This window comes from Erythrolamprus reginae, chromosome 1 (genome assembly GCF_031021105.1).
Source record: "Erythrolamprus reginae isolate rEryReg1 chromosome 1, rEryReg1.hap1, whole genome shotgun sequence".
Lineage (NCBI taxonomy): Eukaryota > Metazoa > Chordata > Lepidosauria > Squamata > Dipsadidae > Erythrolamprus > Erythrolamprus reginae.
In genome coordinates this window covers 150,291,054-150,306,491 of record NC_091950.1, presented here as the reverse complement: position 1 = coordinate 150,306,491, position 15,438 = coordinate 150,291,054, and the positions used below count along the sequence as shown (strand labels likewise).

Below are 15,438 nucleotides of genomic sequence, written 5' to 3'. Positions count from 1 at the left end.
GGCTTTGAATTTTTGGCTGGGGGGGGAGAAGTAGGACCTTCCTAACTCCCCCCCCCAGCCAAAATCACAAAGCCAGGCAGCCCCCAGCCGCCAAAGGAGCCTCCTGATTCTCCCCGCCCTGTGGAGAAGTGTGGAGGGCTGCGTCACTAAGCTCCACCCCTCCATAACCCCACCCCCATATGACCAAAGCCCCCCCCCCCCACCGGGCCGTAGAAAACTCGTCTAACTTAAAGCCGGTCCCTGGTGCTAAAAAGGTTGGGGACCTCTGGATTAGGGCATATAACTAGTTCAATATAAATTGCAGGCAAAATGGATTGGATAAACTTGTATTAATCAATAGAGGTAATGTGCACTTAGTCAGATTTTGCTTTTTTCATTTCTAGATATACATTCTGATTCATTCCCATAATTTCTGTTAAGATAAAAAGCAGATAAATAATCTGCTAAAACTCAATATAGGGTCAGGTTGTTGTTGTTGTTTTTTAAAGATCATCTATTGTCCCATTATGCTACTTTTCCAGTCAACTATGAATGGTGGGACATGAAAGCCAATAGTTCTGAAGTTACCAGAATGGGGCATCTTGCATTGGGGAATCAGTTACAAGTCTACCCACATTTCTGATTATGTCAATTAATTGGAATGAATTATTCACTACACTGATCATGTCTAGATCTTCCTGGCAAGGGAGAGAAAAATTGAACAAAATATTTAAAAGATCCTCACTGTATCCCTTTACCCAGCTGCTGTGGCCTAGAGGTAGAGCTCTTGCCTCACCATCAGGAGATTGTGAGTTCTATCCTAGGTAGAGGCTGATGTAGAGTCTCCTGCTTGGGCAGTGGGTTGGAGTAGATGACCTGCAATGTCCCTTCCAACTTGTCCCTTCCAACTCTGTTAAATATGTAACTCAGGCACTTTTACCGCTGCAAGTGTTAGCCAATTCATCAGTTATAATAATAACTCTACTTCATTCATCCCACATTACTACACAAAGTAAAGATAAAAATGTGGAAATAGTGGCATCTTGTGGCCAGTTGCAAAACTGATGAAAGTGCCCTCTTATGGCATCTTGAAAATTAACAACCTGGTCACAGAAAAATCTATGGAACACAAGTTCCATCCTTGGGCTGAGAGCCATTATATTATCTTTATTAATCAATCTGTAAATTTCTATCAGTCTGCAAGGTTCCTTGTCAATACAATTTGTGAAGGGATTACATGACTACTTCTGGAAATGTCTTCTATGCTTTCAGTACCCAGTTCTTCAAATGTGTTGTGAATCTGCCCAACAATTTGCTGCCCTCAATACATGGAAAACCTTAGTGACGTGAAAGAAAGGAGCAGGAATGAGACAAGAAGAAGCAAGCCATGAATGGTTGAAGTGTTATGGAGATACAATAATATGAGATAAGAAGAATAGACACCTCCTCTCCTAGTTCCTGTCTGCCAGTGGGGAACAGATTCCCCCAACCTTTGCAGAATTACAGTGTTATATTTCTTTTAAGAAAACTGGTTCTGCTATTATTTCAACAAATCAGCTCAGCTTTTGGGCACAGAATCATGAGACTGCATGCTTTTGAACTTCCATAAAAGTCCTACAAAAAGTATTTTGACTTTATACTTGAAAGAAGTAGTGGGTTCTAAATCCCGTCACTGCGTGAAGCATCCCAGGTGGTTGGGTGGAACCTGCACCCACCGCTACTGGTTCACCAAACCAGGCTGGATCTAGGCCCACAGCAGTCAGGATTCAGGCCCAGCTACAGCATGGAAACTGCTTTGGTCACGCTGATGGATGATCTCTGACGGGCCCAGGATAGGGGTTTATCCGGAGTATCCTTCTGCACCAGCTGGAGGGGTTGGGAGTCGGAGGCACCGTTTTATGGTGGTTCTCCTACTACATCCCTGGATCAGAGGTCGACTCCTAGGTCCCTTGCTTGTGGAGTTCCTCAGGGGTCGGTCCTCTCCCCTCTGCTGTTTAATATCTACATGAAAGCACTGGGTGAGATCATCCGGGGGCACGGGGTGAGTTACCATCAGTATGCTGAGGATACCCAGTTATATATCTCCACCTGGTGTCCACTCAGTGAAGCAGTGGAAGTGATGTGCCGGTGTCTGGAGGCTGTTAGGCTCTGGATGTGTGTTAACAGGCTCAGACTCAACCCCAACAAGACGGAGTGGCTGTAGATTCTGCCTCCCAAGGACACTTCCATCTGTCCATCCATTACTGTGGGGGGGGACTTTTGACCCCTTCAGAGAGGATCCGCAACTTGGGCGTACTCCTCGATCCACAGCTTACTTTGGAACATCATCTTTCAGCTGTGCTGAGGGGGGCGTTTGCCCAGGTTCACCTGGTGTACCAGTTGTGGCCCTATCTGGACAGGGAGTCTCTACTCACAGTCACTCATGTTCTTATCACCTCAAGGTTTGACTACTGCAATGCTCTCTACATAGGGCTATCTTTGAAGGGTGTTCGGAAACTTCAAATCGTGTAAAATGAAGCCACACGAGCAGTCATGGGCCTCCTCAGACATGCTCATGTTTCTCCAACACTCTGCGGACTACATTGGTTGCCAATCGGTTTCCGGACACAATTCAAAGTGTTGGTAATGACATATAAAGCCTGACATGGCATCGGGCTAGATTACTTGCAGGACTGCCTTCTGCCGTATGAATCTCAGCGACCGGTTAGGTCCCACAGAGTTGGCCTTCTTCAGGTCCCGTCAACTAGACAGTGTCGCTTGGCGGGGCCAAGGGGAAGAGCCTTCTCTGTGGGGGGCCCAGCCTTCTGGAATCAGCTCCCCCAGAGATTCACAATACCCCCACCTCCTTGCCTTTTGCAAGAATCTTAAGACTCACTTATTGATTCCCCTGGGCCGTTTCCATTTTATGTACGGTTTGTATGAAATGTATGATTGTTTTTATATTAAGGGTTTTAAATTGTTTTTAACTATTGGATTTGTATTGTTCTGTTGCTGTGAGTCGCCCTGAGTCTTCGAAGAGGGGCGGCATACAAATCTAATAAATAAATAAATAAATAAACAGAGATTATGGTTATGATGGCCTTGGGAAAACAAAATATTTCAGAAATTCTGACTCTGTATTATTTTAGCATTCCTCTATTGTTATGCAAGCGAAGACAGAAAACTAGAAGAAACACCCGAATAGGAATGTCCATTGTTCAATCCACAGTACAGCTATTCTGTTGAGCCTATCATGAATTATTCTTCCATTCTATGTTCTTCCTATTTTAAAAAATGCAATAGGTTCCCAGTCTCTTCTGTACTGAATGGATGGGAGAAAAATATTAATGATGATCATTCTTCTTAGAGTCAGAATCAGAGATTGTGTACTGTACTACTGACACATGAGGATAAGTCTTCACTTTGGGGAAGCAGCCAATTCAGTCAATTGGGTTTGATTAATGCAATCAAGGAATTTTACCACCTTCTTCTCCTCCTTATACAAAGAGGGAATAGGGGGTGGCCTTGAAAGATAAGAGGAAGAGTCAAATCCAAGGCCACAGTCTGGATTTGCAAGGCTTCAGTGCAGGCCAAAACCTAACTACAAAAACATCTCAACTCAGCCACTTGGTAATTCACATGGAGATAAAGTGAAGGAGGGGGATAATTATGTATGTATGTATGTATGTATGTATGTATGTATGTACGTACGTAGGTAGGTAGGTATTTATTTATTTATTTATTTATTTTTATTTGTCAAACAATTGTAGGATGATAATTTGTATAAATAAAACATTAGAAAAGTAATGATAAAAAGTAATGATAGAAGACAATAGAACAGTAGGACAGGGACGGTAGGCACAATGGTGCACTTATGCAGACACCTTACAAACCTTTTAGAAAGGGGGAGAGATCAATTGTAGACAATCTAAGGTTAAAGGTTTGGGGGTTAGGAGTAGAAACCACAGAGTCAGGTACTGCATTACTTTCAAACTTTCAAGCATTCTATTGCAACAAAAAGAGTTGTGAGCTAGATGGCACTGCTTTCTTAATGTGCCCTTCCTTGTAGGGCTGACACTTCCATACCATGTTTTCCCAAAAATAAGGCCCTTATATTTTTTTGAACCCTGAAATAAGCACGTGGCCTTATTGCCATGCACGCAAAAGCCCAATTGGACTTATTATCAGAGGATGGATGTCCTATATGTTGGGTTTAACTACTCTACTACATGCTTGCACTGTCTTGTAAACACATCTCTATGGTCAGGTCGCAATTAACTGACCAGTGTGTCACCTTTTGATGACCAAAAGGGGCAGATACCCTGCAGGCTATACAAACCTCTGCAGAGTAGATGCCCCCCCCCTTCTTCTTTCTCTTCTACCTCTTCTACCTTCTTCTTCTGTGTGTGCTCCATTGTCCTCAGCTGAGGACACATGTGTGAGATGAAATCCAAAGCCATCCTCACACATGGGACCATCCAGAAGTTATTAATATGGAGTGGAATATAAACCTATCTGCCTGCAATCTATCAATTGCATGAATCAACATAATTGTAAGTAAAGATTGTATTTTTCATCTTATTGAAGGAGTGGTCATTCATTGCTAACAAATGGGATTCTGAACCACGTGTTATTTCTTGCCATGTTAACTCCGCTGCAAATTAAGCCAGTTGAACTCTGCTAATACAAATAATATTAATAATAATCAAAATACCCAACACTATATTGGGGAAAACAAAGCAAAAACAACATTATTTTCATTGCAAGGCTGAAGGTGGAGGAGAGGTCTGGGGTGGGGGGTGGGGCTCCACGTTACATGCATGCTGCTATATGTTTGGAAAATCACCATGGAGTGAGCAGACTAACATACTTACCTGCTAGACCTCTAGAACATGTGGGTGGGAACAGAAGGACCTGAGAAAACATCAGAGGCCGTTCAAGCCACCATTCTATTCACACAGCACCTGAGCAAATGTCCCATAAGAAGCCCACAAAAGGGATGTAAATTCAAATGTAAGCTCTTGCAACCATGTTTTCAGGAATGTTTAGCCATAATCAACTGACAGCATTCCCTGATTATATTAATCTATATTAATATATTTCTTGCCAAATTCTCTATGCCAGGAGTATTTTTCTGATGGGGAAAGACTAACAATAACTCACAGGATTTTAGCCAATATCATTCTATACAGGTAGCCCAGTAGCGGGTTCCTTCCCCCTAGGCCATTACAAGTTATGCATGGTATGTCGGTGTGTATGTTTGGTTTTATAATAAGGGTTTTTAGTTGTTTTATTATTGGATTGTCACATGCTGTTTTTATCATTGTTGTTAGCCACCCCGAGCCTACGGAGAGGGGCGGCATACAAATCCAATAAATTATTATTATTAATTATTACCGGTACACTTGACGCTATGGTACCAGTTGGGAAAATTGAGCTGCACACACAGCTCCGTGTCTCTGGCGTGCACATACATGCGTCTGAACGAGATTTTGTTTCTGCGCATGCACAGGAAGCAAAATCTTGTGGGGGGATGTGTGCGCAAGAGAGATTTTGGTGATTTTTTTGCTTCTGCCCATGTGCAGAAGCAAAATCTCACTTGGATGCAAACGCATGCATGCCGGAGATGTGGAGCTGCACTCGCAGAGAACCAGGAGAGGTGGGAGAAGCAACCCCTACTTGAGGTAGTCCTCAACTTACGACCACAATAGAGTCCAAACATTCTGCTGTTAAGTGAGATATTTGTTTGGTGAGTTTCGACCCCATTTCCTTGCCACCGTTGTTAAGTGAATCACTTGATTCGTTCATTGATAAGTTAGTAAACATGATTCAATCTGGCTTCCCCATGGACTTTAATGGTCAAAAAGTTGCAAAAGGTGATCACATGACCCCAGGGCACTGCAGTGGCCATAAGTATGAACTACTTGTCAAGCATCTTGATTTTGATCACATGATCATGGGGATGCTATGGTCATAACCATGAAAAATAGTCATAAGCCACTTTTTTCTGTGCTGTTGTAACTTTGAACAGTCTCTAAATGAACTGTTGCAAGTTGAGGATTACCTGTAATTTGTTCTCCACCAACAAACTACAAATAGTACTTGACATATGACCACCACTGCACCAGAAACCTGGTCATTAGCCATGCGGTAATTAAGTGAATCCTCATGCGACTGGACCCAATTTTATGACCCCTTTTACCGTAATTGTCACAGTATTATGAATCACTACGCTTATTAAGCAAATCTGGCTTCCCTACTGCCTTTGTTTGTCAGAAATCAGCTGGGAAGTTGGCAAATTGTAATCAGGTGACTACGAGACATTGCAACAATGTCAGTCACAGCTTCCAGGGTAACTATGTATGATTGGTTTCTTAAATTGGGGTTTTTTAAATTAACTTAAATATTAGATTTGTTTACATGGTATTATTATTGTTGTTAGCCGCCCCGAGTCTACGGAGAGGGGGGGCATACAAATCTGATTTAGAAATAAATAATAATAAATAATAAACTTCAAATCATCATTAAATGAACTGTCGTAAGTCGAGGACAACCTGTAGCCGTATTTGGTAGGGAAGCTTGAACTTTGCCCTCCCACAGCCACCATCACTCACCTCGGCAGGTGCTACCTTCCCGGGTAATTGCCTGACGACATATCCCACATGGTTTTACTTTCTTGAAACTCTTCACTTTGAAAGTGTGGGATGTGGATGCTTCCAGGTCCTGAGGCTGTAGGGAAGAGATACAATATTGTCAGGGGGAAAAACAACAACAACAAAAACTCCCTTAACAAATGTTTTCACTTAGCAACATAAATTTGGGGCTCAACTGTGTTCTGTCGGGCTCTCTGGTAGAATCCTCCCCAAAATTCACAGGTACAAATTTCAGACACACACACGTTTGAAAATTCAAAACAATGTTCTTTATAATGAAAATTCACTTAAACCAAGCCCTCTTTTGGGATAGCAAGGAGCACTGGTCTCCAACCAAACTGGTAATTGGTACAAGTCCCTTATCAGTTCTGTGATACTTAGCTTGCAGCTGTGAGGCAATTCACAGTCCTTCTTCTTTCACAAAGTGAAACACACTTTGCTCTGGTTTAGTTTCAAAGTGGGGAAAAATCAGCACACAAAAAGTCAAAGTCAGTAAAGCAGTCACGAAACACAAGGATCAGATAATCCTCCACAATGGCCAAACCCACAGGCTGCTATTTACAGCAGCCTCACTAATCACCACAGCCCCACCCAACCACAGGTGGCCTCATTTTCTTTGATAATAATCTCTCAGTTGTTGCTGCCTATGCATCGCTCTCCGCATGCGTGGCTGGATCATTAACTCTTGTTCTGAATCCAAGGAGGAGAGAGATAATTGATCTCCTTCTGAACTGTCTGCCACACTCTCCTCCTCCCTGTCACTCATGTCTTCTTGGTTAGACGAGCCTTCATCAGCAGATTCCACCAGGGGGGGCAAAACAGGCCTGCAGCATGTGGATGTCTCCCCCACATCCACAGTCCTTGGGGCAGGAGCTGGGCCAGAGCTAACCACAACAAACTGTAGTCGTAAATTGAGGACTACCTGTACTTTGATGAGTAGATAGCCTACATTCCCACAACAGCACAACTCCCTGCCAGTCTAAATGTCAGACAATATCAGAATTTGAATACTTGTGGCCTCCCTCCAGTTCCACCCTCTCACAGAGGAAAAAGCTTTTATTCTTTTAAAACTGAAAGCAATTCTTGGGGGCAGGGGTCTCCAACCTTGGCAACCTGAAGACTTGTGGACTTAAGTTCCCAGAATTCTAGGAGTCGATATCTATAAATCTTCAAGTTGCCAAGCTTGGAGATCCCTACTTTAAGGGAGTTGCTGTGCTTGAATTGGGAAAAGAAGCAGCTCTGATTAATGGTTAGAATTATTCCAGGAAACTGAAGAAGATCCAAGGATGGATAAATAATAGTTAATATTTTAGGCAAAAATTAAAATATTATATTTTACTGTGAAATCCTTAAGTCCAGCATTACTTATATCTCTGTTTTAATTTAGTAGTTATGTTACCAAAACCTTTTGTTTCATCACAGCCTTCAATTCAACATCGTGTATTCCCACGGTTACAGTATTTTTCCTTTTAATGTGTTTTGTAATAATAACAGGATCAGAGAAATCCTCTTTGTAGCAGATCAGCGCCATCTTGTGGCCTGGACAGTGCATAATATTCTTGATTGAATTTTCTTCCTTGTTTTCTTTACTCAAGCTGTATCTACTGTACTGTATTTCCTTAAAGATCAAAGTTTTACATTGGAGAGTAACCAAGGAAAAACTGATACATCATCAATATCCTTGGACATTTTCACCAGGACCATTGGGGGGGGGGGAAATCTTACAGGAAACATTTGATGGAGGCTTTATATCTGGAGAGAGTGCAAATATAGCTTTTTCTAGGAAACTAGTTCATTAATTTGATGAGTTTTAGTGCTTTACTTACTTCATTTCTGATCTCAAATTTTAGAAAAGTGGCATTTGGAATAAATAGTATTTGGCATTCCTTCAGATATAACTAAAGGCATATTCTTAACTTAAACATCAAATTCCTCCATCACCACCCTGATATTTCTTTAAAATTCAAATGATGTCACTGTTGGTTGGCCAAATAAAAGTACTGTACTGTACTGCCCTAATACATATGATATAGATTTTCCAATTATATTGGGGAAGTATTTCCTTGCTGCACCACTAGGTGCCAGTATTTCATACAAATGCACTACCAAAACAATTTGTTAAGGTTTCACAATTTGCTGGTCAATGATAACAATAAAGATTATCAATTTATATCTAACAAGTGATTCCCAGATAGTAGTATAATCAACAAAGGAATAAGAATACAGTGATCTCTCGATTAGCGCGGGGGTTACGTTCCAAGACCTCCCGCGCTAATCGATTTCCGCGTTATAGTGGTGCGGAAGTAAAAACCACCATCTGCGCATGTGCGCCATTTTTTTCATGGCCGCACATGCGCAGATGGTGGAGTTTGCGTGTGGGCGGCGGGGAAGACCAAGGGAAGGTTCCTTCAGCCGCCCAACAGCTGATCTGCTCCGCAGCGCGGAAGCAGCGAGGAGCCGAAGATGGGGTTTCTCCGTTGCCGCGCTGCGGAGCGGATCAGGTGTTGGGCGGCTGAAGGAACCTTCCCTTGGTCTTCCCGCCGCCCAGGCAAAGGGGAAACCCCAAGATCACTTGCCGCTTGCCGCTTGCCGTATTGCAGCTTGGAGCCTTGCTTCGCCTCCTTCGCTGCAATACGGCAAGCGGCAAGCGATCTTGGGGTTTCCCCTTTGCCTGGGCGGCGCTGGGGCCATGCGGAGCCGCTCATCTAGGGGGGCGTGGACCGGCAAGGTGCCCTCCGCTCTCTCTCTTTCTCTCCCTGTTACCGGTGTGGTATAAGAGAGAGAAAGAAAGAGAAAGGAGGGCGACTTGCCAGTCCACGCCCCCCTGGATGAGCGGCCCCGCATGGCCCCAGCGCCAGACTCCGCCGTTGCCTCCGCCCTTGTTCGGCTCTGCAGCTGAGAGGCCACGTCCACCCCCTCCTCGGTGTCCCCGGCACCCAGCGTCCCCACGCCGCCTCCACCTCCCGGTAATGCGCCTGACCTCTGCCTCTCTCTTTCTCTCTCATATACCACGCCGGCAACAGGGAGAGAAAGAGAGAGAGAACTAGCGTGGACTTATTTTTTATTTTTTAATATTTTATTTTTTTAATTAATATTTTTTGAAAAACCGCGTTGCAGTGTTTCGCGCTAATCGAGACCGTGCTAATCGAGGGATCACTGTATTGTTAGTTTTCATAGTAAACTGTTATTTTGTAACTCCATGCTATTTAACTTGGCTACTATGTTTAGATTTTTTGCAGTGCAAAAATATATCAAACTTTGGCTCTACATTTCTTGAAAGTAAAAAACAGGGACAGAACAGACTGGAAACAGCAGGGGAGGGAAATTCACAGTAAAATTCTCCAAGTTCAAATGTATTCACAAGTGTTTGTATTTTTTGTCTTAATTTGCATATTTCTCATTATATTATTTGATCTGGTAATAAGGAGGGTGGGCAAAAATCTTAAAAGCGTTGTCTTAGGGAAATGGGCATATACTTCAGTTACTACAAAAATAAAAATTGAAATAAAAAATAGTTTGAAGATTGATTCATCATTTCTCACATTGATAAATGCTTTTTTTCATAAAAGAACAAAGCTGTACTGAGTTTCTGTTAGTGGTATTCATCGGCTAGTTAATTATTTTTACCTATCTACATATCAATCTCATACCAGAACAAAGTGTCTGCCTAAATCAGGGGTAGGCAAAGTTGGCTCTTCTATGACATGGGGACTCCAACTCCCAGAATTCCTGAGCTAGTATGATTGGCTCAAGAATTCTGGGAGTAGAAGTCCACAAGTCATAGAAGAGCCAACTTTGCCCACCCCTGGCCTAAATGAACAGCCTTCTAATTGGATTTCACATCCTTCTAGAGCGGTCTTAACCTAGCATCTTCTGCATGGGTTAGGGCCGTGATGGAGAACCTATGGCACTCGTGCTAGAGGTGGCATGCAGACCCCTCTCTGTGGGCATGTGTGCCATCGGCAGCTGCTCTTCTGGTTTCCAGCACACACATGCGCCAGAAAACAGCCTGAAAACAGCCCCCAAAATGGCCCCAAAACAAGCATGCGCACTGGCCAGATGGTGTCCGGGTTTCCGGTGCTCCAGCATGCACATATGAACACACATGCACATGTGTTGCAGTTTGAGAGCTTGGTGCCCAAAAGGTTCGCCATCACTGGGTTAGGGCTACCAAATTCTCAGCCACTATAGTCAAGACCAGGTGTATCAAACTCAAGGCTTGGAAGCCGGATTCAGCCCGCACAGCAGTGATGGGCTGCACTTACCTTGTATGCATTTCCTTGCCTTTCGTAAAGTTCTTAAGACCCATCTCTGCTGTCAGGCATGGGGGAACTGAGACATCTCCCCCAGGCCTATACAGTTTATACATGGTATGTTTGTGTGTATGTTTGCTTTTAATAATGGGGGTTTTAGCGTTTTTTAAATTATTAGATTTGTTCTTACATTGTTCTTGTTATTGTTGTGAGCCACCCCGAGTCTACGGAGAGGGGCGGCATACAATCTAATAAATAAATAAATGCAGGGACGCCTCTGGGCGGGTGGTGGGCGTTGGCAGCAGGCACGGGGAGGGCGGTTGTGCACGCCTGGCATGAGATTTGCTTCCTGCGCAAAATCTCGCATGGGAACATGCACAACCGCAAGATGTCAGCATTTTTTGCCTTTTTTTGCTTCTGTGCATGTGCAAAAGCAAAAAAAGGCAAAAAAAGACAGAAATCTTCGGTCACCTGGAACTGCGCGTTCAGCCCCATTTCCAGTATCAGGACCAGCTGCCCCTGATTGCTGCAGGGAACTTAGATCTGGCCTGTGGGGCCACCCTGAAAACAGTGAAGGACTGACCTGTGGTGCCTCTGCCAGTAAAAATGGAGCTCAGCAAGGCCGAGCGTGCAGGAGAGTGCCACAGCCGAAAGCAGAGCTCGGGAACCTGTTTTCTCAGGCTGCCACAGGTGCCCCCAACATGAATGATGTTGAGTTGGTCATACCCACTCTGGCCACACACACCCAAGCCTCCCCAAGATCAAGCACAATCCTGATGCAGCCCTCAATGAAATCGAGTTTTGCACCCCTGGTCAAGACTGTGTTAGCTGGAAAATTTTGGGAGTTGTAGCCAGAGTAATATGAAGGAAGTTACAGTTGGAGAGACCTCCTTATATGATGTATCACATGCATACCAACCTGACTGAATTCCCAGGAATCATTCTACAGATGTATGAATCTTAGTGTGTGAAGGGACAAATTCCCATTTCTGAGACAGAACCTAAGTATAACACACTAGTTTGTGAACTACTTGCTGTTTATTTAGCCTAGTTCATTGTGTTCTTTGAATGCTGGATTCTGGTTTCATTTACAAAGGTCACCCAGAAAGTAATGCATCACATTTTTTTTCAACATTTATTGAATACAATGAAACTTACACACAAGAAAGAATTATGTTTCTTCTACACTCCCTATTTTTCCACGTAATCTCCATCCCATTCTATGGCCTTCCTCCAGCGAAACACAAGGGTGTGTATGCCCCATCGCTACAATTTCTTGTTCTGGTCATGAAACCATTTCTGCACTGTGCAAATCACCTCTTCGTCGTCCTCAAAATGTCTTCCATGACTAACCGTACTTCTGTCGACTGCAGATTCTCCATAAACTGTACACAAACATTTGTGAATGTTCCCAACAGTTTCTTTATTCGCTGAGAGAAATTCAATGACGACACGCTGCTTGTAACATACATCACTTACAGACACCATTTTGAAACATTGCTGCAGCTACGCTATCTGTCTGAAGAAACGCAAAATTTACACATACACTCCTGACAATTCAAATAATGTACAGTGGTACCTCGACATACGAGTCTAATTCGTTCCAGACCCAAGCTCGTATGTCAATCAACTTGCATCTTGAACGAATGTCTTTAGACTTTGTTTTTTGCGCCGAGATAACTGGAAGCAAGGAATTCTTGTGCCACCTAGTGGAAGCTTGGCTCGTATCCCAAATTTGAGCTCGGGTGTCAAACAGAAATTTTGCTTGCGTCTCGGCTCGTAACTTGGAATACTCGCATGTGGAGCTGCTCGTATCTAGAGGTACTACTGTATATCTACATGTTCGCATTCGTACCATTACTGTAGGCTGAGAAAAAAAATGTGGTGCATTGTTTTCTGGGCGACCCTCGTATCTCCCCCCAAAATGCCTAAGAATAAAGGCTGGTAACTAAAACTATAGCTTTAAAGCAGCAAAGTCATCATTCAAAATTCATAATTCATGTTAACTAGATTGAACATACCACATGCAACCACTTGTGGTCAGGAGGAGCCAGTGGTTTACTTGCAGTTTAAAGACAAGCCTTGGTAAGTCATTAAATTATAGAGGAATTACTGCAGAGGTTGAAAGAGATGGGGCTGAGGGAAGAATTACCTTCCTACTACTGGAATCATTTTTATAAGTGGAATTGGCATGTCTTGCCAGGAAAAGAATTGTTTTTCAAAAAATGGGAAAATGAAAAGTAAGGTTCAGAAGATAACCTCATTGCTGACCTGAAAATTAAGACTAAATTTTATTATAGAGTACTTCAGGAATTAAGACTTTGCAGCCAAGCAATGTAATGAAATATGATGGCCTTGCAAAATTTCCACATTTAATGACATCATTCACCATTCATTCTCTTTTCTTCTATCTTTCCTACAGTAAAAGGGGGAAATGTCATAACTGTTCTCTGTCCAACACAGAGAGGGGGCCCAGGACTGCTTCCTCTCAAGTGGCAAGATTAAGTCAAGAAGATTTATCACCTTTCGTGATTAGATAGTTGGAAAGGAAATAAATTCAGCATTCTGGCTGCTACACACACACCCTTCCCCCTTGCACCACCACCCAAAGGATTGGGACTTTAGTAGTACTATTAATTCCAATTGCAATTTATTGCCATTATTCCATGTTTTCATCTAGTTTTGGATAGCAAAGTTACTCTGTCCGGCAACAAACATTATTCAGCCTCCATTGCACCATCTGACGTAAACATTCTTGCTGTTCTTGATGTTACATGAATGAGCCTGGAAGCTTTGTAAGAGGACAATCCTTGGAAATATGTATAATAACTGTTAGACTAGTTACTTAGTTTTAATTTAATTGGATTTAAGCTACTGTATCTTATTGTTTCTTTTCATATGTTATAAGCTGTCCTGAGTCCACGGAGAGGGGCAGCAAAAAACCCAATGAATGAATTAATTAATTAATTAATTAATGAATGAATTAATGAGTAAATTAATGAGTAGATAGACAGACGGACGGACGGACAGACAGACAGATGATGTTAGATAGACAGACAGACAGATAGACAGATAGATAAACTGATTGAATGCCTCAACTACAGAGGACCACAGACTAACGTTGCTATGTTGTCATCTAGTCAAGGGTTATTTTAGGACAGTAAATGAATCACTCCTGGTATTTACTCTCCATAAAGTGATGCCCTTTAAAGTCAAGCTAGACTCAATCATGCACTTTTCTTGTTAATGTGATGGAAGTTGATTTGGCTTGCTGCCCTGAACTTTCTTGGTGATCTTCCAAATATTAACCAAGACTTTATCCTGTTGAGCTTCCAAATCTAAAATGGGATGGCCAAATACTGCCCTTGTAGTTTACTCATGGTTTGGTGCCTTCATTATGTCCACCCCACAGCACTCGGCGTTTCAGAATCATGATCAGCCACAGGAATGACATCATTCCAGAAGGGGGTCTTGAAAGAGCCCAGAACAAACACATTCTTCCACTTCTCCTTTTGATTGTTCTTAAGATGCAAGATTAAAATGGGCTAAATAGTGCGTTTCAATCAGCCCTTGGATTATGACACACGATAAAGGAAATCCACAATAAGTTAACTTCCTTTTTATTATTCAAGCCTTACTAAAGCTTCTAAGGAAAGCCGAAGGAGTCGCAACTTTCCCATACAAGCCCAGCCAAGCTAAGCCAAGCATGCCAGTTAAAAAGTTTGCTTGATCCTAATAGAGATGACCTCTATTCCTTCCCCTCCCCGAGCTTCTACTATTTCTCATCCTATTAACCCCCAGGGAAAGTTGAATAGAGTAGGGGAGAAGGCTGTTTATTTAATTTGAACATGAAGAATGAAGCTTTGTCAGTCTGATAAACCCTATGTCTAGGTCCTGGGCTGTAACCACATTCCCCCTTCAAACTCCACTAGCACTTGCTTTCTCTCTCTCTCTCTCCACCTACCCACCCCCCTCTCTCACATACACGCTCCTCTCCTAGCAGGGGCTACCACTGTTTGTACTACAGTATTTCTTATACTACCTAAGGGAGGTCCCCAACTCTTCCCCCCCACCATCCACAAAATGCCAGAAACCAGGCTGTGCAAACAAGCAAAGCCCCATCCGTGGGATGCAGGAAGCACACAAAGCCACACTCCCTCTGGTCCATGGAAAAACCTCTTTCCAAAGAACTGGTCCCTAGTGCCCGAAAGGATAGGTTCCACTGATCCAAGATAATACCATTTCAATATAATATTATGGAAATTGATGCCATATTATGGAAATTGATGCCATGCCCTGTGTTCCTTTAAAAAAAAATGAAAATACCGCCTGACCACAATGTTCACCCATTTTGACAGTGGTCAGTCAGTAGGGAAAGCGAGTAGAATGCTTGGCTGCATAGCTAGAGGTCTAACAAGCAGGAAGAGGGAGATTGTGATCCCCTTATATAGAGCGCTGGTGAGACCACATTTGGAATACTGTGTTCAGTTCTGGAGACCTCACCTACAAAAAGATATTGACAAAATTGAACGGGTCCAAAGACGGGCTACAAGAATGGTGGAAGGTCTTAAGCA

At 42.9% G+C, this 15,438-nt stretch overlaps 1 protein-coding gene across 1 annotated transcript in view; it reads right to left on the bottom strand.

Annotated features, from left to right (window-relative positions):
* TNS1 (tensin 1) overlaps nt 1-15,438 on the bottom strand; it is a 543,368-nt gene that overhangs the window by 379,025 nt on the left and 148,905 nt on the right. Inside the window, 1 exon segment of the mRNA XM_070729764.1 lies at nt 6,573-6,687. Within this exon segment, the coding sequence (XP_070585865.1) occupies nt 6,573-6,687 (115 nt within the window).